Source organism: Lampetra planeri, chromosome 5, assembly GCF_965212315.1.
Source record: "Lampetra planeri chromosome 5, kcLamPlan1.2.h2, whole genome shotgun sequence".
Lineage (NCBI taxonomy): Eukaryota > Metazoa > Chordata > Hyperoartia > Petromyzontiformes > Petromyzontidae > Lampetra > Lampetra planeri.
Genome location: NC_136111.1, coordinates 22,943,070 through 22,969,488, shown reverse-complemented (window position 1 = coordinate 22,969,488; position 26,419 = coordinate 22,943,070). Strand labels below are relative to the sequence as shown.

The following is a 26,419-nucleotide window of genomic DNA, read 5'->3' as shown; positions in this document are numbered from 1 at the left end:
CCCCCCTCGCCCCCCCCTCGCTCCCCACACAACCCCCTCGCCCCCCCCTCGCTCCCCACACAACCCCCTCGCCCCCCCCCCTCGCCCCCCCTCGCTCCCCACACAACCCTCTCGCCCCCCCTCGCTCCCCACACAACCCTCCCCCCCCTCGCTCCCCACACAACCCCCTCGCCCCCCCTCGCTCCCCACACAACCCTCCCCCCCCTCGCTCCCCACACAACCCCCTCGCCCCCCCTCGCTCCCCACACAACCCCCTCGCCCCCCCCCTCGCTCCCCACACAACCCTCTCGCCCCCCCCCCTCGCTCCCCACACAACCCACTCGCCCCCCCCTCGCTACCCACACAACCCCCTCGCCCCCCCCCTCGCTACCCACACAACCCCTCGCCCCCCCTCGCTCCCCACACAACCCCCTCGCCCCCCCCTCGCTACCCACACAACCCCTCGCCCCCCCCTCGCTCCCCACACAACCCTCTCGCCCCCCCCTCGCTCCCCCCACAACCCCCTCGCCCCCCCCTCGCTACCCACACAACCCCTCGCCCCCCCCTCGTTCCCCACACAACCCTCTCGCCCCCCCTCGCTCCCCACACAACCCCCTCGCCCCCCCTCGCTCCCCACACAACCCTCTCGCCCCCCCCTCGCTCCCCACACAACCCCCTCGCCCCCCCCTCGCTACCCACACAACCCCTCGCCCCCCCTCGCTCCCCACACAACCCCCTCGCCCCCCCTCGCTACCCACACAACCCCTCGCTCCCCACATAACCCCCTCGCCCCCCACATAACCCCCTCGCCCCCCACACATCCCCCTCGTCGTCCCACGCCTGGGCCCCCCAGTGTAGTTGCCCCCCAGTGTAGTTGCACCACCCACACCACCGCTCGAGGTCAGATATCTCTGTGCGGACACTGCACACACAACCACGCAAGTTCAGTCTCACTCCATTCCATTGTATAACCTCTCCGGGCTCAGCTTCTCTCCACTCTCCTAATACAATTCATCCCCACACATCGCTCTGGTTATTGCACCCGAGTCTCTCTCTCCATGCACGATCCACACCTCTCCTAGTCCAGGATTTCCCGACACTCCAACTCCGTCTCTCCACACACCCACGCCGCAGGTTCTCTCCCTCTCACTTCACGGGATGTTCCAGAGCCTGCCTTTCTCCATCTGCCCCATCCCCACAGCCCCTCGCTAAATCCAGACTCCCCATCTCCATCCGCTTCACACGCGCAGACAAAGATGCCCCGTTAGCGAGCACCTACGAAGGCCGGCACGGCACACGAAGGGGGGTGAATGTGGCCAGCGCCACGCCGTTTTAAGTCTTCCCATCGATGCGATGATGGTTACACACTGCGCTCGTTTACGTTCGAGTCGACCTAGGCGAAGTCCAGAACCGGTTCAGTTAATCACCACTGATGTTACCCGTGGCTGGGTATCGATTCGAACTCGGGCCTTCGTGTTTGTGATGGCGCAGAGGGCTCACCACTGCGCCACAACTCCACCAAAACAAAAGACAAACAAACACCACCACGCACCACGTACACCACAAACCACGCACGTCCCCAACCCTCCCCCCTCCTGCTCAGTGTCCCGGGGAATGTGGCTGGACGAGATCGTTGGGCCGCACCCACGGCACACCCCACTCACTCACACACGCAGGAACAACACAGGAGTGAGACACACACAGAGACACACACACCAGAGAGACACACACAGAGACACACACAAGAGAGAGACACATGCAGGAACAACACAGGAGACACACACACCAGAGAGACACACAAGAGCGAGACAAACGCAGGAACAACACAGGAGTGAGACACACGCAGAGGCACACAAGAGAGACGCACGCAGGAACAACACAGGAGTGAGACACACGCAGAGACACACACACAAGAGAGACACACACACACAAGAGAGAGACACGCAGGAACACACACACAGAGAGACACAGAGAGAGAGACACACGTAGGAACACACACAGAGAGAGACATACAGAGACACACACACAAGAGAGACACACAGGGACACACACACACAAGAGAGACACTCACAGGAACACACACAGAGACACACGCAGGAACACACACACGAGAGACACACACACAGGCCGCCCCGTGTACCCGAGACGTTGTGACGCATACGCGGTGTCGGCACCCACCCACTCGCACGATGGACTTCGTCACCAGAGTTCCATTCCCGGCCACGGACATTGGTGGGAAGTTATGTCAGAGGCTGTCCACGAGTCCCTATTTGTTTACTTGTTGTACTGTACTGGTGTAAATAATACGCAAATTGGCCTGGTTCACATCCGTCCCTCCGCATAAACCATCAAAGTTTTTACAGATCAATTCATGCACAAGTCCTTTTGGAAGTGCATAACTTAAGCAGCGTTGGTTAAAACGCAATGGAACTCTCCAAGGAGGATGCATGGTTGATGCAATGTGTAAAACACGCTTGTATTTTATGTGCAGTAACATGGGAAGGAGGCTTATTCTCTATTTATTGTTTCTGTACTTACATTCTCCACAATGACGCAAATGATTTAATGTTGTTAAGTATTGCGTTTGCCATCTTGATGAGTCGTTACTTGCAAATAAGCTCTTCATGCAGCAGCAGACTGATAAAATTTGTACATTACAATTGTAATTCAAGACTCAAGACAACAAATTGAAGTTAAAATAGACCCTCACAATGCGTGAATACCTAAGAAAAATCTATCATCACGCAGTTTTAAGGCAGTCATCTCCGTGTATAACAAAGCACTGCATTCCCCATACATCGTAACAAGTCACTTAAAAAAGAAAACAAGCCTGTGACTGTATAACTCTAAATTTATTCGTATATGGCACCAAAAGTGTGCTCTCAAGTCATGTTGGTATTTGCGAGTCCGTGGAAAGTGGACATTGTACTGCACATGATAAATACATATTTCTCGTCACTTCACTGCACACATTGTTTCGCAATTCCCCACCATCCATCTCCGCACAATAGCGGGCTCCACTGTCTGACACGTCCTTCCATCAACTTCCCACTTTCCTCCCACTGTGTAAACCCAGAACTATCCAATCAAGACGAGCATTCTTCTCCATCAAGATGTATCTCGTTCCTAAATGCGAGTACTTACACAGTTGTCAACGGACATGTGCCGGTATGAAACCTATTCGTCCTGCAGCCCATGGTCACTGCTGTTTCCTCTCTATGGAATCAACGTGGCATAGGAAAAGGAACCATTCTGAAAAGTGTCGGTACACAAGTTTGGTCTTGTGACAAGTGCCGGCATGGCGTAACGGCGTATATCCTCATATTTGCACCACTGTACTTACGGCATCTTTACATCTGCGTAGTTTTTTTTACATTCTACGTTCAATACGAATCTTATTTAAAAATCTACAGCATTTAAAACGTGCAGAGGTACCGTGGTATTTTGATGCCGCATCATCGAGGTGCACTTGAATTGTTCGTCTGACATGTCTTACCAAGGCACAGAGTGAAAGCGTTATTGACAGGATATTTACAAGACGACCACGACCCAAATAGTGCCAAGCAGAACCAAGCCAATGTTAATTTTACCGCAGTCCCTAAACCAAGTGCACCCATCATGCAAGTAATAATAGTGGTAATAATAGAAACAGCATATTTTTCCACTGGCCTAAATGATGAGCAATGTCCCAGTACATGCGACTGCACCACCTCCAATTAGCACGATTGGCTACGTATGGTGCGAAAGAAGTTCCACTTCCACACATACCCTGGCCTGGGCACTGCAGCACGATGCCTGCTATTTGATTTACAAACCCACCTCGAAATTAGTGGAGCAATACAAGTTATTTACCAACTTCACAGGAAAGTTAAATCCTTTGCAAAATCAAATAAAACAACATCTGAGCAGTAACATATTTCTTGTCACAAACATGTTTTTCTTTTCAATTGAATTCGTAACACAAGCAAAGCTCATGTACACACATCTCTTATTTTCTAAATGAATATTGGTAGGCATACAATAACCAGTTATAATTTTGAGACTAATTTTCTAATTTTGGAACACTGCTACTACACTGGCACACAATTGCACACACGCTCAATCAATGACTGCAGTGTCTTATTGCTTTACAGAAGCCACGCTGTGGTAATTCCTTGCCGTATTAATGGGCAGACAAGGGATCGCATCACTGATCCAGTGTAATTAGCTTTACGATGGGCGTGCTGACGACTTCATCAGCTACTTATTTTCAGTACCATTAGCATAACGCTCGCGATAAACACTCAAGTGCAGTGTGCATCACCAACACTGCCCCAGGTGGCACACGCACTTTACGCAAGGCATCACAAAGTCCATTACTGCAACTGTACGTTTCAGTTGTCTGCATTGCTCTGCAATTATAAACCGCATTCAATATCAAGCCAGAAGGGCCCAGGTTCAGCAGCATATAAATGACGTTCTGCATACCTGGGAGCAATACAACAAAAAACCAGGACAGTATTTGACAAAATTACGCGGAACACACCCACCCTCGTCAGATCTCACAAGCTAAGCAATATTAAGCCTGGATAGTGCTTGGATAGGCGACCATCAAGCATAATAGAGGTCATAGGCTGTGGAGCACCAGAAGGCAGTGCAGAAAAATCCACTGTTGTCCTGTACTGTAACACTATACTCACGCATCCATGCTCCCAGCCATCAGCAACCCCACACTGACCAGCGTGTTGGAAGTATGGTCAAATAACCTCCATGACCCCAGGGCTCGATGGTTATATTTACAGTACATTACCCAACCATAAATTAATAAAGAATCAAGCATCTAACCACATTCTGCATGAACCATTGAAGGAAAAGTGGTTGTTTTTTATGCAGCCCGAGGGTTTCCTGGAAACGCATGCAGATGCACATTAGTGTGCTCACGACAGGTAGGATGATTTTGGCCGCCCCGGTTTCACAAAGTGGCCATCTTCAGAGCCGTGTCCAAACATGACGGACATGACGCTCTTGCGGCTCATAGACTGCGAGGAGGCCAGGCCGACCCCGGTTTTCTTTGCCGCGCGAAGAGGGCTGGGCGATGGTGCGGCAACGGGGCGAGCAAGGCCCGGGCGGTAGTCTGTACGGCGGATTCCACAACAGTGGCACGCAGGATCGCAGCACATGCAGCACAGGCACAAAATAGAACGACAGCAGCGACGTGTTCACGACATGCTGGAGCTGGGCATCATTGGACAAGCTTGCTGTTCTTGTTGCGTCGGTGAGGTCGCGCGAGGTTCAAACGAAACCAAGACTGGCCGTTCACTCCGCCAAGCCGAGGACTGCTCTTTGTCACAGTGCAGTAGTCGGCATCGGCTTCTGTTATCGGCGTCGTATATGCCAAACAGTCGAGTGGCTCGGCGCTCCACACACGCTAGATATATATATGTACCCAGAAAGGTTTATGGAACTTTTTAGCCTAGTCGAGTGTTGCTGACAGCTCGAATAGGATTTTTTAAAAACTTATAATCAAGGAGGATCAAGCCTTGACGGTAGGTGAGGCCGACCATCAAGGCATAGCCTGCACCTCGCCTAGTTTGCCCACTGGGTCGGCTCACGTTACGTGGGCCGTCATTGTCAGGCATTGTTACTTTTTTAGCATGACCTACGATGCCAGAGAGACGTTTTTCATGGCCATTCTAAATATATGGTATTAAGGAAATGTGGTGGTGGTAGCAATGGTGCAGGGGGAGGCGTACCCAGCAAGGTAATGATGTCAGCTGACGAGGACGACGCTGGGAGGTACTGTCCTGGTCGCCGGCCGGCAGCATCTCGTGCTCCCACAAACGCCCCAAATCTGGCACAGAATCCTCCGTCACTTATCTCACCATACATCATCCAACTCTCATCCCCACATCTCTTAATTAGGTATCTTGAGCATAATCTATTTGAATGAATCGATTAATCATGTGCTTAATCATCAAGTAAAAAGAACATCATTCACAATTCACCTCTCCCATCAACATTACCCACTCCGCATCTTCATATTACCCTCGAAAGCCTGCCCTACGAATGTCAGCCCCTCCACACCTTCATGTGGGTTAATTGATGATGACGCCACTGCGTCGGCAGCAGCGCACACGGAACACAAAAACCACTCGACACATTCGTCAATAACACCACGGTCTTAAAGGGGAAAACAACATTCAAAGAGGCAACATTTCATCACAGCCACCTCCTCGTGGCAGCCTCACCTGTTCACCAGCAGCCTCATGACCTCCTTGTGGCCACACATGGCTGCCACGTGCAGGGGCGTGTGGCCCACGCGCGACCGCGGCTCCTCCACCCCGGGGCCTGTGGCACCCAGCGCGTATGGTGGACGCGTTTTGTTCAGTTGCTGGTAGAGCATGATGAGAGCGTTGGTGTCTCCGTGCTTCGCCGCCCAGTGCAGGGCCGTGAAGCCCGACACCAAGTCCTTCTGTCGACACGCACAGATGGGACACACGCATGCAGAAACCAGGGAGGGAATTGTCAGCGAGGGAGATAATGATTTTACAAACTAACATCTATTCTTACACGTCAAATTGTGCGTGGGAGAAATATTTCTTTTCGATGGCGCACGTATTTGGCTTTTGTAACTAAAGGCACTAAAATGTTAAATTATGCACCGTCATTTTATAAAACGGGGGCGTGGCGATTACGCAGAGGCCAGAGTTCGCTTCTCGGTAAAAAGCCATTCAGATCATCGTAACCAGTTTTGAGCCTCAGCTGGGTTGACTCAGCCTTAAACGCGTGCATAGCACGGTGTGTAGATATGAACACCAGGGAGGCGAAAAATGGCTGGGCAGGGCCCTGTGCTGACTTTAACAGAACTTGCCTCAAAAGTTTGTATGTCTACATACATGCTGTATGTGTATGTATGTGCATGTGAGCACCAGTTATATATGTGAGTTTTAAAAATCAGCCTCCCCGAGATCGACTCGGCCTTAAAAACTAGTACTTGGTGTGGTGAGTAAACATCAGTGCTGGGGAGACAAAGGTGGCCGGGTATGGTGCTAGTCAAACACCCCCTCGAGTGTAGTTCTGGCCTTCATAGGTGCTTGGGAATGGCACTTGCCCCAACAACCCATTACGAGGGTATAAGGGGGATCGTTGTCTGTGTTTGTGTATATGAACAACAACATACTGTGAGCAGCAGGTCAGGGTTGGTTTTCATGACCCGGAAGAGGGAGCGGAAGTCACCCCGGACAGCAGAAAGCATCCAGACACGTTGGACTCTGCTCAAGGTCTCTGGTTGTAGGCGGTCTCTAGAACGCTCCCGCACACGTGTCTGGCAAGAGACAAAGATCCCCCGTATAGCCTTAACAGACTGTTGGGGAAAGTGCTGTTAGCGGGCACCTACGATGGCCGGCATGGTACACGAGGTGGGTGACAACACCACGCCGGGCTGCCCTTGTCTCCCTCGTAGCGATGTTTACAGATCGTACCAGGTACTCATTTGAGCCTGAGTCGACCTAGGGGAGGCCCAGGACCAGTTCAGGTAATCGTCACTGGTGTTAGCCATAAGTGGACATCGAACTGGGTTCGCAGGGTTCGTAGCGCAACGAGTTACCGCTGCGCCACCGCTCCCCACATGCGTCTGTATACACGCATGGACACGCGCATGTTCAAGCTCTCACACCCACATAACACAGGCAAATACATCCCTTGGAGGCACACGCACACATCCAAACACAACAACCTGACACACGGACACCGCGCCCCACACACGGAGCCAAATATTCTGGTACTTTAAACATATTAATTCTCGAGTCATGCAAGAACCATCTATAAATAATTCGCGATGGGTTTTGACGCTGTCCCAGCATACAACGCGATGACTGGTCAGTGCGGCCGAGGCAGCGGCACCTCTCTCGCCGGTCCCCTGTGCTCGATCACCGCCGGCGCCGTGTCCAGGTGAACCGGCACCACCTTGTTCACCTTGTCCTGCTGCTGCACACGACAGAAATATAATCTTTAGTCATCCTGGAGGAATCCGATGAGCTACGAAGCTCGATTTTCACAGATGTCCAGTACCGCGCGACAACAGCACCGAGAGCACAACTGCGGTTGAGCGGTCCATTCCACTTCCTGGCGAAGGTTCCTTGTTATCCGATACTGTGGGTGAAGATGTCCCGATGTCTGCATGAACAAAAATGCAACAAACCTCCACATCGATGTCCATCAGCCATATTTGGTTCAATGTGCGCACCAACGGTTGTGTATAATTAGTACGTAAAACACGCGGGGCTTTTGTCTTGCGCTGTAGAGGGTAGTGTCGCCAAATCAAATGTTGTAATATACTATGCTTCCAACCTTCATCAATTCACATTGACCAGCGTGAAGTACGGCCAACCCCCAGATCCTGCACGGTGTGGGAAGGCCCTCACCCAGTGGATTGACAAATGGCTGTACACGTACATAAACAAGCACATACACAAACCAGCACAAGTATGCTTGTGTTTGGGCAGATGTCAATGATGTGTGGACACACACACCTCCCGCACCTTCGATCAGCATGGTTGGCTACGTGGGGTGCAAAAGAAATTCAACATTCGCACAGGCCAAGACTGGACTTGTGCATATTGTGTATACACCCAACGCCTATGACAAGGTTATGTCTTGTCTGTGCAAGCGTAGGGTACCTGTGGCACCACCAGCTGCTGCTGCTGCTGCTTGCGGAGATTGTTGCGGGAGGTGCTGTGCGACAGGAGCTCGTTGATCCTGCTGACCTCCTGCGGAACGCATACACCCCAGTCGACGGGCACCACGGGCTTCTTCCACATGCGCGAGCCCTGTCGGCTCAGGTGGCTCTGCCCACCTCCCCCCGTCTGCGCCGCCAGCAGGCCCTTGGACACGCGTCGGACGTTAGAGGCGAAATCCTCGTCGGCGCTTCCGTAGGAGGGGTCGTCGTCATCGTTGTCCTGTGAGCCTGGCGCGGCGGAGGATGATGACGAGGAAGGAGCCAAGGAGTGCTCCCCCGGCGGCTGTGCCGACTGCTGCTGCTGTTGTTGTTTCCACGCCGCGCGGGTGACCTGCGCCCGAGTCCGCAATGGAGAGTGGACGATTTCAGCTGCGACGCGACGCAGGTTGTCCGCCAAAGCACTGTCATCCTCAGAGTCGTAGTGGCCTTGTTGCCGTTCAATTAAAGTCTGGTCACCGCCACTCAGCTGTTCAGAAGTTACCGGCAGTACCGTTAACAGCACTGGTGATGGGGCCCGCGGCTCTGTGGGGACCGTCTCCATGGTTTTGGCAAACAGAGGTGGAATGTTATCCACATCTGATTGTGTAGAGCGGCGAGGATGAGGTTTGTCCAGGATGGCTCCATCGTCACAGCTGACGAGCGTAGACACGTGCCCTGGGTGTACTTCGTCTCTGTCCGGTAACAAATTTGGCACGAACATGTCTTGTCCTTCCAGACTGGATTCAGAGTCTTCCAGTGGTGGGTAGGTCCAGACTTTTGGGCGTGTGTCTGTGTAGCCCAAATCTGGACGTTTATGAAACTCATCTTGATGCCTTTCCATGTGGTGACTCTGAATATCTCCCATTGCTTTGCTTTCCTCTAAAACATGGCTATCCCTGCCTAAACTCTGCGTCCGTACCGCAGGGTTGTGAAAATCTCTTTCATTGCGACGTACCTCACGATGATGTTCAAAATGGTTGTCGTTTTGATGGAGGTCCCTCAGAGACGAACTCTTTTCCGGTAAGACGTAATGAGCTGGCGGAACCGAGGGATGTTCACGAGCAGGTTTTAATTCTGGATCTCCTGCATAATTATGATTATCCTGAAATTTGAAATCTTGGTCACTCTGATAGACATCCTTCAAAGATCTGCTCTTTTCTAATACTAGCCTGCCTCTGTCCTCACTTCTGTTAACTAAAGTTTGATCTGTAAGGCTGAATCTGTGATCATCTGGCCTATATTGATTTTGAAACGAGTACGGCTGATCAGTACTCTGGAACTCACGCAATGATTTGCTTTTTTCTAGAACAATTCTCCTCCCGGTCTCTCGGAGTGGCTCACGTGCGTTTGCGTGAACAACATTCCAGTCTCTGGGATGACCTTCACGCCCAATCTCAACGCTGTATTCATAGAGATCCCTTAAAGATTTGCTCTTCTCTGAGAACAATTCTGGATACTCAGCAGTAGCACCGAGAAAGTTAGCAGGCTGCTGATATGAGGCCACTGATTCCCACTGATTTCCATGTTGGAGGTTGACCAAAGAGTGGCTCTTCTCCATAAGAGCCTTGGCTCGCTGCCGGGGTCGTCTCCCCTGCGTCAAGGCGTGTTTTATAAACATCGGGATACCACGTCCGGCCACCTCAGTTGTTGACGGCTGCCGTCTGTCTGAACTTGCGTAAGATTGAAGTGACCCTTCCTGACGATGATCATAATCGTGTTGCTTGAACTGGTCCTGGTGCATGCGCGGAGATTGGCTACTGTGCTGGAACCAGGGACGTTGCTCACCCGCCGCCGCTGTCACGTTCTGAGATTCTCTCATTGACCTCTTCTCCTTTTCCGCCAAATCATCTTCGGTGGCATCTGGGGGAATGTCAAAACGTAGTGAGGGGAAAGAGCGGCTGCGGCTGGACGTCGCGATCGGCAAGGGCTGATTTTCTCTTGTGGCCAAGCGAGGATCCCCACGAGAACACAGCTCGGAGGAGCTCAGGTAGCGACTCATCATCGCATAGAGTGGCGGCGGCGGCAGCAGCTTACCCTGGGGTGCGTTCACATCTGGACGTCTGGAATTTTGTGCATCTGCCAAAGTCTCGGGAAGTATGTCCACGCGGCGAGTAACGGTGTGCTTTTTTTCGACTTCCATTTTCTCCTCATAGTCGTTGCGGTTCAAGTCGTGCTGAGAGTGCTGGGCAGAGCTCCTCCTCATTTCCGACTCTGCCGGTGTGCTCAGGCGCACGTCCAACTCGGACTCCCTCCATTCCCTGCTACTGTCTGATCGCCGTGAGGATTGTGATGTGGACTGCGGCAATGGCTCGACACGAACAAATGTGGGCGCGTTTACCTTCGTCATTGTTACACCTCTCTGAGGATCGTTATCTCGAGTGAACGTAATGGAGGGGATTTCACTTCCAGGTTGCGGGTATTGCTTGTTCCACCGATCAGTTCTTTCCAATTCCAGATAATCATCTGCACGTTCACGTGACCAATCGGGTATGGTAGCCCGCTCGCCCTCCCTCTGCAAATGATGCCACCCAGCACCGTGTAGCGGAGGGTCATGCGCCCTGTGCCTGTATTCAGCACCTTGCCCAACACTGCCACCTCCTCCCCGCGTTTCTAAAGTCATATACATGTTCTCTTCGCTCAGCTGGCTGCCTTGGGGGTTTGGTTCATTTAGATAGAGGTCTTGTGCTGCTTCCCAACCGCCACGTGGCACGTCAGTTCTGAGTCTGCCAACAGCTGCCTCTACATAGGGCCTGGTGCGTTCACGGACATGGTCATGGTTATCACTCCATTCCCTCTCATGGCTCTCGAACTGAGTTCCGGGTTCTACGCCCGAATAAAAAACACCAACTGCCGGTCCATAATATCCAGAGGTTGACCAACAGTCAGAGCGTTGTCTTTCAGAAATCGACTGCTCTTCCCTGCCATAGCTGCTGTTGTAATTTGCGCCTGGTGATATGTACATGTCAGTATCTGGACGTTCCAGGGTTCTATTTCCATCCCTATGAATATGTTCAGGAAGAGACTGACCTTCCCAGTAGGGTTGCTCTAATTGCATCTGATCTCTGTGTCCATCTGTATGTGGGTGTGTGACAGAATCCCCATGGCTGTACTCAAATGGCAGAACTTCTCTTTGATGCCCGTCTTCAATGGCAGTGTTCCTGCTCCATTGGCTAGTTTGCTCAGTGCTGCTCTCCATTTGGCCAGTTGCTCCATGAATCTCATGCCACTGATCAACGTGAACATGTCTGCCTTGTGGTTCAAGTGCGTGTGATGGCATTGCCCATTGGTCGGACGATAGTGAAACCCGTTCTGATTGGCTGTCATCTGTGTTGCTTTCTGATTGGCCAACTGCATCTGGAATCACTTGCCAATGCTCACCATGAATAGGCCTCGCATCGGAGGAGTTAGAGTACTTGGATTGTGCTTCCCATGCAGCCACCGCAGGTTCCCATCCGTCAGTTAGTCCTGACACTGTATCTGATGCGAATCCTCCTGTCCTCTCGTCAGAGACCAAACCTGCACTCTCCCTGCATTCGTCGCCACGCAGAAACTGCGATGCTCCAGTGCTGCTGCCCGCTTGTACGCGGTGGCTCGAAACGCCACCCTGCTCATCGCCAATGCGCCACTCGCCCACTTGCTGAGCTGCCTCAGCGAGACTCGACCCAACCAGGACTATTCCAAACCCCTTTGAGAAGTCAAGAGGCTTGGCGTCAGATGGGACGGGTCCTGGCTCCGGTCCAGCCACTTGCCCTTCCCCTACGGCGCAGTAGTAGCCTCGTCGCTCCTCCTCACCGTAACTTCCCACTTGCGCCGACATCAAGGACCCGGGAGGCGATGACGCCCACGATGATGCCGACCCCGCTCCCATGTAATCATTTAGGTGGTGACTTTGCTCTTCTCCTGGAATAAAATAATGTTCATCACTCCTCCTGTCTTCCAGATAGCGATCGTCTCCTTGTCCTTCTCGCGACCCCATCCTGTCTGCCTGCCCTTGCCTCTGCAAGTTCATCTGCTCCTGGCTGCTCCTCCGGTCGCTCTGCCGCTGCCCGCCAGCGCCGCTCGTTCCTCCCTTCAAGAGTACAGCATAGCGCTTGCGCAGGCGCACGCACGTAGCTCCATTAGTCTTGGTCACAGTCGCAACGGCGTTCACGCATTGTTTGAAGCATTGACGAGAGCGCTCTCTCATCTCCGCATCCCCCGACTCTAAGAAGTCGCGGAAGTGCTTGCGCAGATCAGCATTCGGCACTTCCCCACCGCGCGAAACAAGGAATTTCAGGACATCATCCTCGCTCAGTCCTAATGCAGCCATCTGTTCGTACGCACACACAAACAAAACTTGCACGCATTCACCAACAGTTCACACACATGCAGTAAACATAATATTACTAAGTTCCTTAGCACCATCACCTGGACTTTAAGACCCTCATTACTAAGACTCCGGGATCACCACCAGAAACTTAGAAACCCTCGTCATCTGAACCCAGGACACCTTCATCACCAGATTCCCGATGCCACACACCAATCAGCAGGACCCGAATCACCTGGACCTCAAAACCATTAGCATCTAAAACTTCAGATCCTTACAACGAAAACGGGGCCTTTAAGGCATTCATCACTGGAAGCATTATTACCTCTACAGCGGGATATCTGGATCCCAAAATCACCATCATCAGGGCCCTCATCGCGTGAACCCTCTTCACTTCGACCTCCACACCCTCATCGCCTGAACCCCTTCACCTGAGACTCCACACCCTCATCGCCTGAACCCCTTCACCTGAGACTCCACACCCTCATCGCGTGAACCCCGTTCACCTGAGACTCCACACCCTCATCGCGTGAACCCCTTCACCTGAGACTCCACACCCTCATCGCGTGAACCCCTTCACCTGAGACTCCACACCCTCATCGCGTGAACCCCTTCACCTGGGACTCCACACCCTCACCGCGTGAACCCCCTTCACCTGAGACTCCACACCCTCATCGCGTGAACCCCTTCACCTGAGACTCCACACCCTCATCGCGTGAACCCCTTCACCTGGGACTCCACACCCTCATCGCGTGAACCCCTTCACCTGAGACTCCACACCCTCATCGCGTGAACCCCTTCACCTGAGACTCCACACCCTCATCGCGTGAACCCCTTCACCTGAGACTCCACACCCTCACCGCGTGAACCCCTTCACCTGAGACTCCACACCCTCATCGCGTGAACCCCCTTCACCTGAGACTCCACACCCTCATCGCGTGAACCCCTTCACCTGAGACTCCACACCCTCACCGCGTGAACCCCTTCACCTGAGACTCCACACCCTCATCGCGTGAACCCCTTCACCTGGGACTCCACACCCTCACCGCGTGAACCCCCTTCACCTGAGACTCCACACCCTCATCGCGTGAACCCCTTCACCTGGGACTCCACACCCTCACCGCGTGAACCCCTTCACCTGAGACTCCACACCCTCATCGCGTGAACCCCTTCACCTGGGACTCCACACCCTCACCGCGTGAACCCCCTTCACCTGAGACTCCACACCCTCATCGCGTGAACCCCCTTCACCTGAGACTCCACACCCTCATCGCGTGAACCCCTTCACCTGGGACTCCACACCCTCATCGCGTGAACCCCTTCACCTGGGACTCCACACCCTCATCGCGTGAACCCCTTCACCTGAGACTCCACACCCTCACCGCGTGAACCCCTTCACCTGAGACTCCACACCCTCATCGCGTGAACCCCTTCACCTGGGACTCCACACCCTCACCGCGTGAACCCCCTTCACCTGAGACTCCACACCCTTATCGCGTGAACCCCCTTCACCTGAGACTCCACACCCTCACCGCGTGAACCCCTTCACCTGAGACTCCACACCCTCATCGCGTGAACCCCTTCACCTGGGACTCCACACCCTCACCGCGTGAACCCCCTTCACCTGAGACTCCACACCCTTATCGCGTGAACCCCCTTCACCTGAGACTCCACACCCTCACCGCGTGAACCCCTTCACCTGAGACTCCACACCCTCATCGCGTGAACCCCTTCACCTGGGACTCCACACCCTCACCGCGTGAACCCCCTTCACCTGAGACTCCACACCCCCCGACCCCCGAAGTAAACCCCTGAAGCGGGGGCATCTGCTCACCTTGCCGCGATAGGCGGGAGGTCGAGTCGGGGAATCTCCACGAAGCGGGCCGTACAATTCAGCACATCACGACGACCACGAACTCGACCACAACAACCGACGCGACAACAGCAACAGCAGCAGCAGCAAGCGGCAGCTTCAGACGCGCGGACACCACCACCAACGTCGCATCGCCATTCGCGCCCAGGTGTCACTTCCGGAGCTAAGGTGCCCGAGGTGACGTGATGCGCCTGACGTCACGCGATGTTGATTTAGATTCCTTAGTCCGCTTGCGCACCGGGGAGGGGGTTTCGCTTTGTTTCTCGTAGCCCGGGTAAGCGCGCGACTGTCTCGGCTCCGGCTTCCCACCCACTAGACCGAAAATGGGTGTTCGGTACCACCCACTGTGGAAATTGCTTATAATTCTATTCTGGCGGTATTTTATCTATGTACCACTAATGTTTTAGATAGCAAGGTCAGGGTGATAGCTTTTAATGAGAAATATGTCGATTATAGAATACCATAATACAGTATATTGTTTTGGAAAGACAGTACAACACATGTGACATGAAACATCCCCCGGAATTTGAAAATAAATAAATAAATGAGGTGTGTCTCTCTCTAAAGTTTGACATTTTGTAAGCCAGTATTTCTGCTGGTGGTGAATACTGCATAGGTATTTGCCCATCAGGTGGGACCGACCAACCCCTGCTTCTATAAAAGTGGGGTGTTTGTGGAATGTGTGCGGTGAGTGTTATAGCAGAGTAAAACACGCAGGGCTTAAAACTTGATTGGGAGCTTTTGTGACTGCAGGAATGACTATTTGGTTATTTCGGTAAAGTCACGTAGAAAGAAAAAATAATTAAATAATAGCATACGACGTTTCGATTGCAACACAAGCAATCATCATCAGGTACGAATGAAAGAGAAAACAAACCTAGTAAACTTAGAAATATAATGCAATACAACACAGAGAGTCGGCTAACATAAGTCAACACCCTACCTGGTTGATTACGTTCTTCCAAGGATTGCTAAATTTGAGAGAGAGAGAAAACACAGACACGAGACACATAGACAAACACATAAGCAGAGAGCGATAACACAGAGACACACAGAGAGATACACACACATAGGCACACAGAGACTGCAGGAAATACTAGAGACAACACGAGGACACAGAGAGAGAGAAAACTCACTGCATCAAACAAACTTAGTACAATTTGGAAATGTAATGCAATGCAACACAGAGCGTCGGTCAACACACAATTAACGCATAGCCTGGTTGATTACGTTCTTTCAAAGATTGCTGAATTAGAAGTTAAGTGTGACATTTTGGGAGAGAGACAATACACAGACACGGAGACACAAAGACAGACACACAAGCAGAGAGAGACAACACAGACACACAGAGAGAGAGACAACACAGAGACACACACAGAGAGAGAAAACACACTAATAAAAGTGGCTTAGTTTATTATCACGCCACATTGTATCCAGTATATCTCTCGCTATGGCTCATAACGTGCCTATTAAAGTCCACATGATAAAACTCTATAAGTTACAGTCGATGTACATAATACATTGTTATAAGAATAATAGTACGTCCCAACGTTGCAGGTTCCTGCAACATTGGGACGTTTGGCCAGTCCCATTCGTGAGAGTTTGGATTCTCGTGGGAAAAAAACACCAGAGAACGTGGAGAAATCCCACCAAGGATGTCACTCAAAGTTCCGTACAGATGGATTTAGTAATCAATTTCTGTATTGTCATCTCGTGGACACCTCGCAGCCAATTTAACACGTCGGCTTTTGCGACCAATATTATATTTACTACTATAATGAGCCAAGAATGTATGTGTGTAACGCGTGTGACGTCACTCCACATGCCGCACCCCCGTCATTAATATTCATGAGCGGGTGGATTTTTACACTCACGCAGAAGATGGAGCGGAAATATTTTTTTTCGCAAATTCGCTTTAAGTTTGACGTTTTTTTTATTGAAAGCGAATCTAATAAATAATTCTACGCAGCAACAAAGTGGATTTGGTGTCTTTATTTATTTCTTAAGCACTTGAGACAAAAGGTAAGTCTAATTTATGATTCTACTTTATGATAAAATAGACATTTCTCGGTGATTTTCCAGATATTGTATCGAATTCCAATTTACTTTAACACCAGCGACTGAAAGCAGAAGAGAATAAAGTGTCAGAGCAGCGAATTTGAACAAATTGAAGGTCAGTTATATACAGTGCTACAGTGACATGAAGTGAGGTGTTTTATAACATAGTTTAGTGCAAGAATCACTGCCATTAATACAGTGCTGCAGTGAAATGCATTGAAGTGTTTGATGACTTACTTTTGTGCAAGATTTACTGCCATTAAATTTACACAAGATACAATTATACTCTGCTAAATTTTAGTAAATATTACAGTTTCTGTCCTAGGACGAGCAAAGAAGCTAGTTCATAATAAAGGTTTTTGGGTTAGATTGCCTAAGTATAAATGTGTCGAAACCCTCCACCACCCGACACGGCCAATCAGTAAGGGATTTGTCACGTTGAAGAGTGAATCCACAACATTTACAATCTGAATACGACGTTTCGCTGGTAATTACATCCAGCATCATCGGGCGATTTGCCAGAATTGCTTCCGACGACAGTCTCACATTCAAGCACTAACCAGGGTAAATTGTTTACACAAGTGTTATTATTTACAGTAGAGCAAATTGTGTATCGTTCAAATGAGGGATGATTTTAAGTTTAGGTAAATTAGAGTTGTTTTTTTTCTCTGTGACCTGATGTTTTTGTTTGTAAAAAAAATAAATAGAAACTGAAATAAGTAAAAAAATTAAAGCTTTCGTGACTGCAGGGATTCATATTCTTGGTTCTTTCTGTAAAGCCACGTAGACGGGAAATTATAAAATAATACAAATATAAAACAATTCATATTTTATTTAATAAGAAAAAAATGTAATGGCTAGCATCTCGAGAGTGAGCCCCGTTGGGTTGGCGGCTGGGCCGCTACCCGCCATATCTCTGCACTGAGACCGGGAGGCCCCGCTCGCATGCCGCGGGGGGCTCGGCCCTTGGGGGGGGCTTCTCTGCCCGTTGGGCCCGGGAGGCGAGCGGGGCTCGAGACGCTGTTCCAGCGCCTGCACTCACTGCGGCAAAGCTGTGCGAGGTCCGGGGACTTTCCCCTAGGCCCACGTGGGGCCTAGATGGCGAGTCTTCAGGATGCTAACCACGGCAAGCAGGGTGTCTCGGCCCTTATTTATAGCATGGTCGTTCGCGGTACATCTACGCCATGGGGATACTTTGTACTTTTATTATGCTCGCAGCGAGCTAAATGCTTTCCCTTTATATAGGAAAAAAAACATTCATATACGGCAATGAAGGTATTTGTTTTCAACGAAAGCAGAATGGGTACCTTTTTTAAAATAAAAACATAAGTTTACCACGGCACCATATATTATGTTAATTAGGATCGATCGTCATCGCCTACGCGCCTTCATTGAGGACAACAGTGAATGTGCTGTTCAAACATTGACCACCTCTACGCTATAGGGACACTTTCATCGCGCGTCGTATGCAATCACACGTTAAATATGTTTTATATAAGTTGATTCATAAAAGAGGTTTACATTAACTAAACGTGAAAGCACGCATAATTTATTTACATGCATTTAAAATAGTTGGGCGGTTAGATTCCCCACCTAGGATAAGCGAGGCCCCGCCTTAATCGGCGCCTGATTGGTGGGAAGGCGCCTGATCGCCTGCGCGATAGCCAATGGGGACACCGTGCGGTGCTTCATTTCAAACAATCGCCTATCCGCTGTAGGTAATCTAAGCGATAATAATAATCTAAGCGAGTTGCTTGTTCTTGCACCAATGGAATATTACATTTTCTTTTTTGAGGACCATCGAGAACACAACTACAGCGATAATTTTTGTTTTCGTTTTTTGGATAAAAAAAAGTCAGATTTGCACTCGAAGACATTACTAAATAAAGGTATTTAAATTACAAGTTGCTGGCACAATGCATTGTGTGAAGGTTTGTTGTGCGATTACCATTGATTGGTGGAGACCTCCTGCCGGTGTCGGAGACCTCTCCCTCATTAACATAAGTTGCCCCGCCCATCTCTAAACCTTTATAAACAGCTCGTCCTCAGAGGCTAACCACCCTGTTCCTGATGACTGCTTGTGTTGCGATAAAAACGTTGTGATAATTTTATTATTTTTGTATTTACTTTTATTATTTTATTGTTATTTTTTTTTATCTACGTGACCGAAAGAACCATAGAATAGATTAACATTTAAAAGGTGTCCTTTGCTACGTCGTCTCACGTTACATACACGTTTTTGTGTATAATGTAATCGTGGATGTATCTTTTGTTAATGAACCTGTGTATGAAAGAAAACGAATGCCTACGTGTTTTTAAACAAAACACAGATTAGTTTACCTCTAGAGCATAAATTATGTTAATAAATTCCGCGCGTGCGCAGTCGGTTTCATTTAAATCGTACGGCGGTCGGCCGTAGTGCCGCCCCAACGATACATTTCCCACCACGGATAAACGACGCCCCGCCTCATTCGGATCTTGATTGGTTACGTTTACGTCACCGCCTACGCACCAACCAATGGGGTCGCGTCGGCTACTGCCGTCGGTGACAGTCCATCCAATCGGGTGGCTCGGAGGGGCGAGCGGCGCCTATCCGCTGTAGGCAATATAAGCGGGTGGCACCGCCTGTTCATGCCCCATCGGAGCTACACGCAGCGCCTTACAGCCAACTCACGGTGAGTGGGGACCAACGTTAAACATTTAATTTTCTTATTTTTTTATTGAAGCCGATATCGAATCCAATTACAACGCGGATTTTTTTCTCGCCTTTAACTCTTAACTCGCGCTCGGTTAGCGGTTGGGAAGAGCGTTTCTTTACAAATGAAAATTCGTCGTCGTTTTTGGGCCCGCCGATTGTGGCTCCGCCGTTGTTGCGGATAAGGAATCGTGGCCATGATTTTATTTTTTTTCGCTTTGCCCCGCCGCGTGTTTTCCCCCTCGACCCGAGCGGAGGGGGACAAAAACGCCGCCACGATTTAATAAATTATGTGGCGATTTTTAATCCGTCGCGAGCGAATTTGCTTGTAAACCCCGTGCCGGGAAGGGGGAAGCGCTTCCCACCACAGAAAGGGCCTCCTTTGTTCGCAGTGACATGGCCGCCTTTCTGCCCGCGCCGCCGTTGCGTCTCTTATTTAATTATTTACATCATCATCATCCCGCCCTCATTCATTCATTATTTCTTCTTCCCTCCCCCACCGCCTTTCCGTTAAATTCATTATTTACTTGTTACTGCTGTTTGTGCTGAGCAGCCGGCCCAACCCGGTTTAACGCAGTTTCACAATAGTTTTTTTTGTTGGTTTCCTTGTTAAGTTTTTTTTTCCTCTCTCCTCCTCCTTCACCGCGGGCGGTCTCTTTATCTCGTTGGGTCCAAGGAGAGACGCAGGTTTTGTTGGCGGCACTTGAGACCCGAGACATGGTTTTTTAAGACCTTGTTACTTGGAAGACCTGGTTTATGTTAAAATAAATTCTGATACATAGGGGGGAAATTTTTAAATCGAAAGGGTAATTATACCAGGCCTGTAGGGGGAGACCTGGTTCGCAAGGAAAATGAGGCTTGTTAAAACGAGGAACACGAGTTCAGGTATTTATTGAAGACCCAGTACACAGGTTAAAGGAGAAATGGTCTTTATGGGACATGGTACAGTACACACACAATATAAAACCAGGGAGACCTGGCACAAAGGGAAAATGTCACCTTATCGGGTAGATCTAATCCATTAAGGCACATGAAACCTGTAAGTCTTAAGTTAGTTTTATTTGACCAGGTAAGGCCCACTGAACTATACAGTACTCTTTGGTTCTTTCGGTAAAGTCGAGTAGAAATAAATTAAATAATAGAATACCTGTCCACAAATGGTAAGCTCAAAGTAAGTGGCTTATGTCGAAATGTATAACAGCCAAATATTCTAAACGCATGTTTCTAAATGTGGAGGGAAAACCCTGAGGACCCGGAGAAAAATCCATGCGACCACGTGGAGAACAAACTCTAATATACAGGCTGAAATAGAAGCCTGGGAGTTAATGATACACTTGAGCAGCGTGCAAGAATAGTTAACATTTATTTCCGGAACAATTGTTCAATTATTTCAACAGAGACTATCGCAGATATTTAAAAACTCAAACGACTCCAACTCCACCGTATTCGGGCGTTGATTTCCCGGTTTCGGGAATCGGGAACAACGAATATTGGTACAGGACTTGCATATTTTTTCCATTTAAGATTCAGCTGGTGCAAAAATTGCAGCCTAGAGACCATCATAGTCGCCGAGAGTACTCGTGGGCTTTTATTGAACTTGCAGACCAAGACGATGCTTTCATTACAAATTTAATGATGTCAGATGAAGCAAATTTTCACCTTGGAGCCTTCGTCAAGAAACAAAATTGCAGGTTCTGGGGTTGAGTAAAAATAATTCTATCGAATCTCCATGAATTCAATAATTTTCTATCCTTTAGTTAGTTTTCTATTTTTCGAAAGTTATAGGCAAAACATAACGGGTAGTTACTTATGGCCCCCACCACCCTGTACATGCATCAGGGTCGGCATCGAATTTACCTATTTAGGGAGACCTGGCACTTCGAGAAAATGAGACTACATCTATGAAGAGACTTGGTTCATATGAACACAGAACTGATCCATAGTGACACCTCTTATGTGATTCATGAACACAATGAGGCAAATCCCATTGAGCCACATGAGACCTGGTCATGGGATCACTAAAACTTGATTTAACATGTACAGGGAGATTAAATCTGGTCTTTGGGAGAACTAGTTTATGGAGACAAATTTTACCCAAGATCGTACTAATAGTAAAAGGAGACTGAAACCTACTTTATTGGGATGAGCACATTGATCTGTGTACACGAGCCTTCATTCAGTTAGGTGGTATTATTGAATGCGAAGGAGTTTGTGGCAATGTTGCTCATGACGATTCGTGCTGGGTGTGCAGATTAGCGCCATGGGACGCGGCGACCCCAGCAAGCCGCGCGGGCGCATGTCGTCCTACGCATACTTTGTGCAGACGTGTCGCGAGGAGCACAAGAAGAAGCACCCCAACGACTCCGTGGCTTTCACCGACTTTTCCCGCAAGTGCAGCGAGCGCTGGAAGGTAATCTCCCACTTCTCTATAAACACTGCAAGCCGAATAAAATATATTTTAAGATTCCCTGAGGCTTGTTAAAAGATCGTTATTTTTTTACAGGATATTGCATGTAGGCTAATGGAGCTAAGAATAAAAGGATAATATTGGACAAACGAGACAAATCTTGGAAATCGCATCCCAGAATCGTCACAACGCCTCTTAGCCTGTGGGGTGAATCACTATATGCCTAAATATTACTATTGAGATGTCTAGCCATTGTATGGTCCACGGTGTCGTCTAATGAGAAATATTTGCTCCAGGGGTTGTCTCCAAAGGAGAAGCTGCGGTTCGAGGACTTGGCGCGTGCGGACAAGACTCGCTATGACACCGAGATGAAGGACTATGCCCCAGCGCGTGGTGGACGCGGCGGCCCTGCGCAGCGCAAGAAGAAGGACCCCAACGCCCCCAAGCGGCCCCCGTGTGTTCCCACGCCCTTTACACCCAACATGCACCATTACACACATCGTGTGAAAATGAACGTGTATACGGGGTGGGGAACCTCAATTCTGGCCGTGCCACTTGATTTAAGACGGCCTGTAGTCTACTTCAAAATGGCTCTCAAATTATAGTTGTCACTGCAATCGTCTTGGCTGCACTAATGGATACTAGAATTTAGTGTGTTTTAACTGGAAACACTTTATAATTTTGGTGTGCTGAGGCAGTGATAAGTGACTGAGGTGTCATTTCAATGTGTGGATACTGATCTGGCCCTCTGTAAGGAATGGCAATTGGAAAGGGTTTCCTGCCCTTGGTATATATTATATGCCTGCCAATACTGTGCACAAAACTACAGTGTACACTGCATAGGCTTGTTACATATTTGCACCCAGCTTGCATATGGTACTGTGCTGCCCTATTGTGCTTCTCTGCTGGCTGTATTGCTTCCATGGCTGTGCTTTCTGATGTGCGAGGAGGGAGGAGGAAGGTTCCGTTGTCTTGCGGGGATTCTCATGCATGGCTCACGATGCACATGTAACCGCTTCCCCCGCCCCAGGTCCGCCTTTTTTATTTTTTGTGCCGACTTCCGGCCGCAGATCAAGGCGGACAACCCTGGCATGGTGATTGGCACCATTGCCAAGCGACTCGGGGAGATGTGGGGTCGGCAAACAAATGAAAACAAAGCTCCGTACGAGCACAAGGCCAACATACTCAAGGAGAAGTACAAGAAGGTACAATGCTTTCATTTCTTCCAGCAGTCAACACACTTGTTACTGGCTGATTTTGAAGCCTGACTGTTTAAATTCCTCAAGCTGATGTAATTATGGTTGGGAATTACTGCTCGAAAATATTTAAGATCCCGTGCCTTTTTTCCAAGAGTGGACTTTTGTGTAGGTGCTTAATGAAAATATTATAACTTTGAACGTATGGAAAAATAACCCGTGCTGTCTGGGTCTCGGTTATTTAAACATCATCGTGCTCGTCAAGGCATTGAGTCGAATTGCAGTACCGCAGTGGATTTCTCTCCGTTTTTCCACATTCTCAAGCAAGCTCCATAGAGCCTTATGACAACCTGGCATACAGATGCTGCTCTGGTTAGTTCCTGAAATCTGAATATTGGGACGTGTGCCTGGGTGACTTGCTGGTGGGGCGCATCTAATCAGGCGTGTGTTGTCAACGCAGGATGTGGCTGCGTACCAGCGCTCAGGAGCAAGTGCGAGTGGTGCACACAAACCAGCAGCAGCTGCTCCCAAGCGAGGAAAGCCAGCCGCGACAGCCGCAGCGCCCGCCCGTCACGATGATGACGAAGACGAAGATGACGAGGAGGATGAGGAGGGAGACGACGATGATGATGACGACTATGAGGATGACGAGTGATTGCGCCGTCAGACGCCGGCGATCAGCTGGGTCTGATGAGGCATGGGGAGGCGAAGCCTCTAGGTGGCCGATTGCCAAGAAGCAACTGCATAACGGTTGCTGTTAGTAACGTGTTTTCTTGGGCAGTCATTTTTAATGTTAACCTGTTAAGGAACAGCAGGGTTTTGTGTGTGCGTGTGTGTGCGTATATATGTATAATTTATATATATATACACATGTACAGCTCCCCCATGCAACGCGTGCCCGTGCGCTACTGGTTTATTTTGTAACGGTTTTCTCTTTTTTGTTTAAGTAGCCCGTTTTATGCCAATTTGACGTTGGATTAATTAAAAACGTGTACATTTTATCTGTTCTGTCATTTTTGTTGAAGTTACATTTGGAATTGTCATTAATATCGCTAGAAAACTTGCACGAGACTGCTTTGAAGTTAACACAAAAGGTGGAGGGGGATGTACTTTTGAAGGGTGTGTGGAACCAAGGATAAAGCAATTTGTGCACAAGCCGTTTAACAATTCGTGCCGAGCACAGGTTAGGAATTGTCTAATTTGGCGTTTTGATTCATTGATGTGACAGGATTGTGGTGCGGTGTAGCTGTCGCAAACGCCATTACAATACACCAATCACGTATTTTCTCAGAAGCTTCATTTTGTGCACATCGTTATTTAAATCGATGCATTATTACTATGCAGTTGGGCACATCTACAATGAGGGTTAATTTCAAGTGATGAGGCGAACGACTGCCAGGGGGAATTTTATTTTCTAAAGTAACAGCACTGATTTGGTGTGGCTGTACATGAACAACTTTTTAACATATCCTGTGATCAGAATATAGCGTCATCCCAGAATCGTGGAAGCATTAGTGTAATCTTTTGACAAATCAACTCTTGCTCCTGGCTGACGTTTCTGCCTTGTCCCTGGGCCCAGCAGGACGGCACTTGCAAGCCCCTCTGGTTATCTGCTCTGCTGTAACTCCTGCGTACTCCCCCAATTGCCTCATTCGCATGCAAAGAAGCATTTCCTTTTGACATCCTTGAGCCAGTAGGTATTCAGAATTCCTTTTGCAGATGCCAAGCTCTCTACAGGACAGTTATTTTACTGGTAGGAACCTGGTTACACCAGCCCACAGGGGATTAGTGTGTCCGTCGTGCAGGGAGGGGCTGGTCACCCCGTGGTGCCCTAATAAAACTCAACGTTTAACCTACTCACGCCGGCTTGTTCCCACCCTCAGTCGGGCATATTTGCGGAATACACCACGCTGCCGTTGACCTTGGCCATTGACTGAGCAACCCAACGTTCCTACCAGCTCCCTCTGCAGGAATGTGTTAAACCCCAAGCATGATACTGTAATGTGTTCACGCTGGATGATTGTAGGGAAGGGAGGTGTTGATTTTCCTACTGGTTATTCCATTAATTGTCCAAGAAATTACATGTGGAAGTTTTTTTTTGTCAGCCATGATCTATCGGCTTGGAAGAAGGCCTCTCCAAATGACCATCAGTCCCATGATGCCACTAGGTCCAGCACATGAGTTGTCGTTCCATACAAAACATCCAAGTAGAGCCGTATTACACCCCTGCATAATGCACCTCGGGATATGACTAGCTTAACAGACAAATGCAAAGTAGGTTTTTTTGTTCGAAACAAAACATTTCGTATTAATGGCAGGTAATTACACTGATTTTTTTTTTACTTTTAATTGCCAACTGGTTTTACAAATGGACTCCCGAGTTTCATTTTATCATGATCCTGGTCCGCCTTTTATAACTGCCCCAGCTGCGATGGGGTATTTTCACATTTGTGTATTGGCGGTTGGCCGCACATAGTGTCACCAGTGGCCCGCTGGCCTTTCAATGAAGAACACCGTACTCGGGCGAGAGAACGCTTCGGGGAACTGAACTTGTGGCAATCCAAGCTAATAAGAAACGTATGTTGGCTTGGGCAGGACACGTCATGACGAGAAAGGGACGGGAGTCCAGAACAATACGGAGTGGCAGCCAAGGAATGAACCAGGTCCGAGTGTCCACAGAGCGATGAGATTGGTCCGTGCGTGGCGGCTCCTGGGAGGAGTGTTGCATCGTGGAGTTGGTGGCAGCGATTTAGGGAACCCTTCGTCGAGCGGTGCACTGACTGTGGCTGATGATGCATCGTGAGCTCATTCATGAACTCGCCCATGAAGCCGGCGCATTGTATATTCACATAAACGACGTGGCAAGCGATGAATATGTATTTAGTTGTGGGGTAATTAGCATTTGATAGCCGTTGCAACATTACTGTGCATAATGAGGCGTGTCAGCAGTTACCCCCTCTCCTCGATTCAACTAATCATCATGGTGAGATTATAGACTGCATTTCTCGCGTGATCATTGACACTAGCGTTCCTCATCGCGGGGCCAGTGGCGGCCCCCGACAATACATCATCGTCGTGCTGCTGCTGTCAAGCCCCCAATGGTTTCAAATGTGTGACGGCTCTCACATTGACGATGTCTCTCCGGTGAAAGTGGCCGCCTCCCTGAACATTAGGGAAGAACATTGACTGAGGCGGCCTCGTTGTGTCTCG

At 49.5% G+C, this 26,419-nt stretch overlaps 2 protein-coding genes across 4 annotated transcripts; one reads left to right on the top strand and one right to left on the bottom strand.

Annotated features, from left to right (window-relative positions):
• Positions 1–2,812: 2,812 nt before the first annotated feature.
• Positions 2,813–15,029, bottom strand: LOC144719166 (uncharacterized). Of its 3 annotated transcripts, none has more exons than XM_078595042.1 (7): positions 14,815–15,029; positions 8,637–12,983; positions 7,861–7,941; positions 7,139–7,282; positions 6,207–6,430; positions 5,712–5,809; positions 2,813–5,092 (listed from the first exon to the last, which is right to left on the bottom strand). In XM_078595042.1, exons 2-7 carry the CDS (start codon positions 12,981–12,983, stop codon positions 4,896–4,898), a joined length of 5,091 nt encoding a protein of 1,696 aa, XP_078451168.1. In that variant the 5' UTR covers positions 14,815–15,029; the 3' UTR covers positions 2,813–4,895. The 3 variants fall into 3 exon arrangements, with proteins under 3 accessions (XP_078451168.1, XP_078451167.1, XP_078451169.1); XM_078595041.1 differs by having other exon boundaries at positions 7,861–7,944; positions 14,815–15,028; XM_078595043.1 differs by having other exon boundaries at positions 7,861–7,944; positions 8,637–12,764; positions 14,815–15,025.
• A 3,940-nt stretch (positions 15,030–18,969) lies between these two features.
• LOC144719169 (high mobility group protein B3-like) lies at positions 18,970–24,210 on the top strand. Its single transcript, XM_078595047.1, has 5 exons — positions 18,970–19,586; positions 21,858–22,016; positions 22,310–22,467; positions 23,044–23,218; positions 23,670–24,210. Exons 2-5 carry the CDS (start codon positions 21,867–21,869, stop codon positions 23,862–23,864), a joined length of 678 nt encoding a protein of 225 aa, XP_078451173.1. The 5' UTR covers positions 18,970–19,586; positions 21,858–21,866; the 3' UTR covers positions 23,865–24,210.
• Positions 24,211–26,419: the final 2,209 nt, after the last annotated feature.

Excerpts from the sequence above, each read along its gene's own strand:
- LOC144719166 (XM_078595041.1), bottom strand. The coding sequence starts at position 12,983 with ATGGCTGCATTAGGACTGAGCGAGGATGATGTCCTGAAATTCCTTGTT. Across the intron at positions 7,945-8,636 it reads AGCAGCTGGTGGTGCCACAG|CAGCAGGACAAGGTGAACAA; the intron begins GTACCCTACGCT and ends TGTCGTGTGCAG. Across the intron at positions 5,810-6,206 it reads ATGAGGCTGCTGGTGAACAG|ATTTGGGGCGTTTGTGGGAG; the intron begins GTGAGGCTGCCA and ends ATTCTGTGCCAG.
- LOC144719169 (XM_078595047.1), top strand. The coding sequence starts at position 21,867 with ATGGGACGCGGCGACCCCAGCAAGCCGCGCGGGCGCATGTCGTCCTAC. Across the intron at positions 22,017-22,309 it reads AGTGCAGCGAGCGCTGGAAG|GGGTTGTCTCCAAAGGAGAA; the intron begins GTAATCTCCCAC and ends TATTTGCTCCAG. Across the intron at positions 23,219-23,669 it reads TCAAGGAGAAGTACAAGAAG|GATGTGGCTGCGTACCAGCG; the intron begins GTACAATGCTTT and ends TTGTCAACGCAG.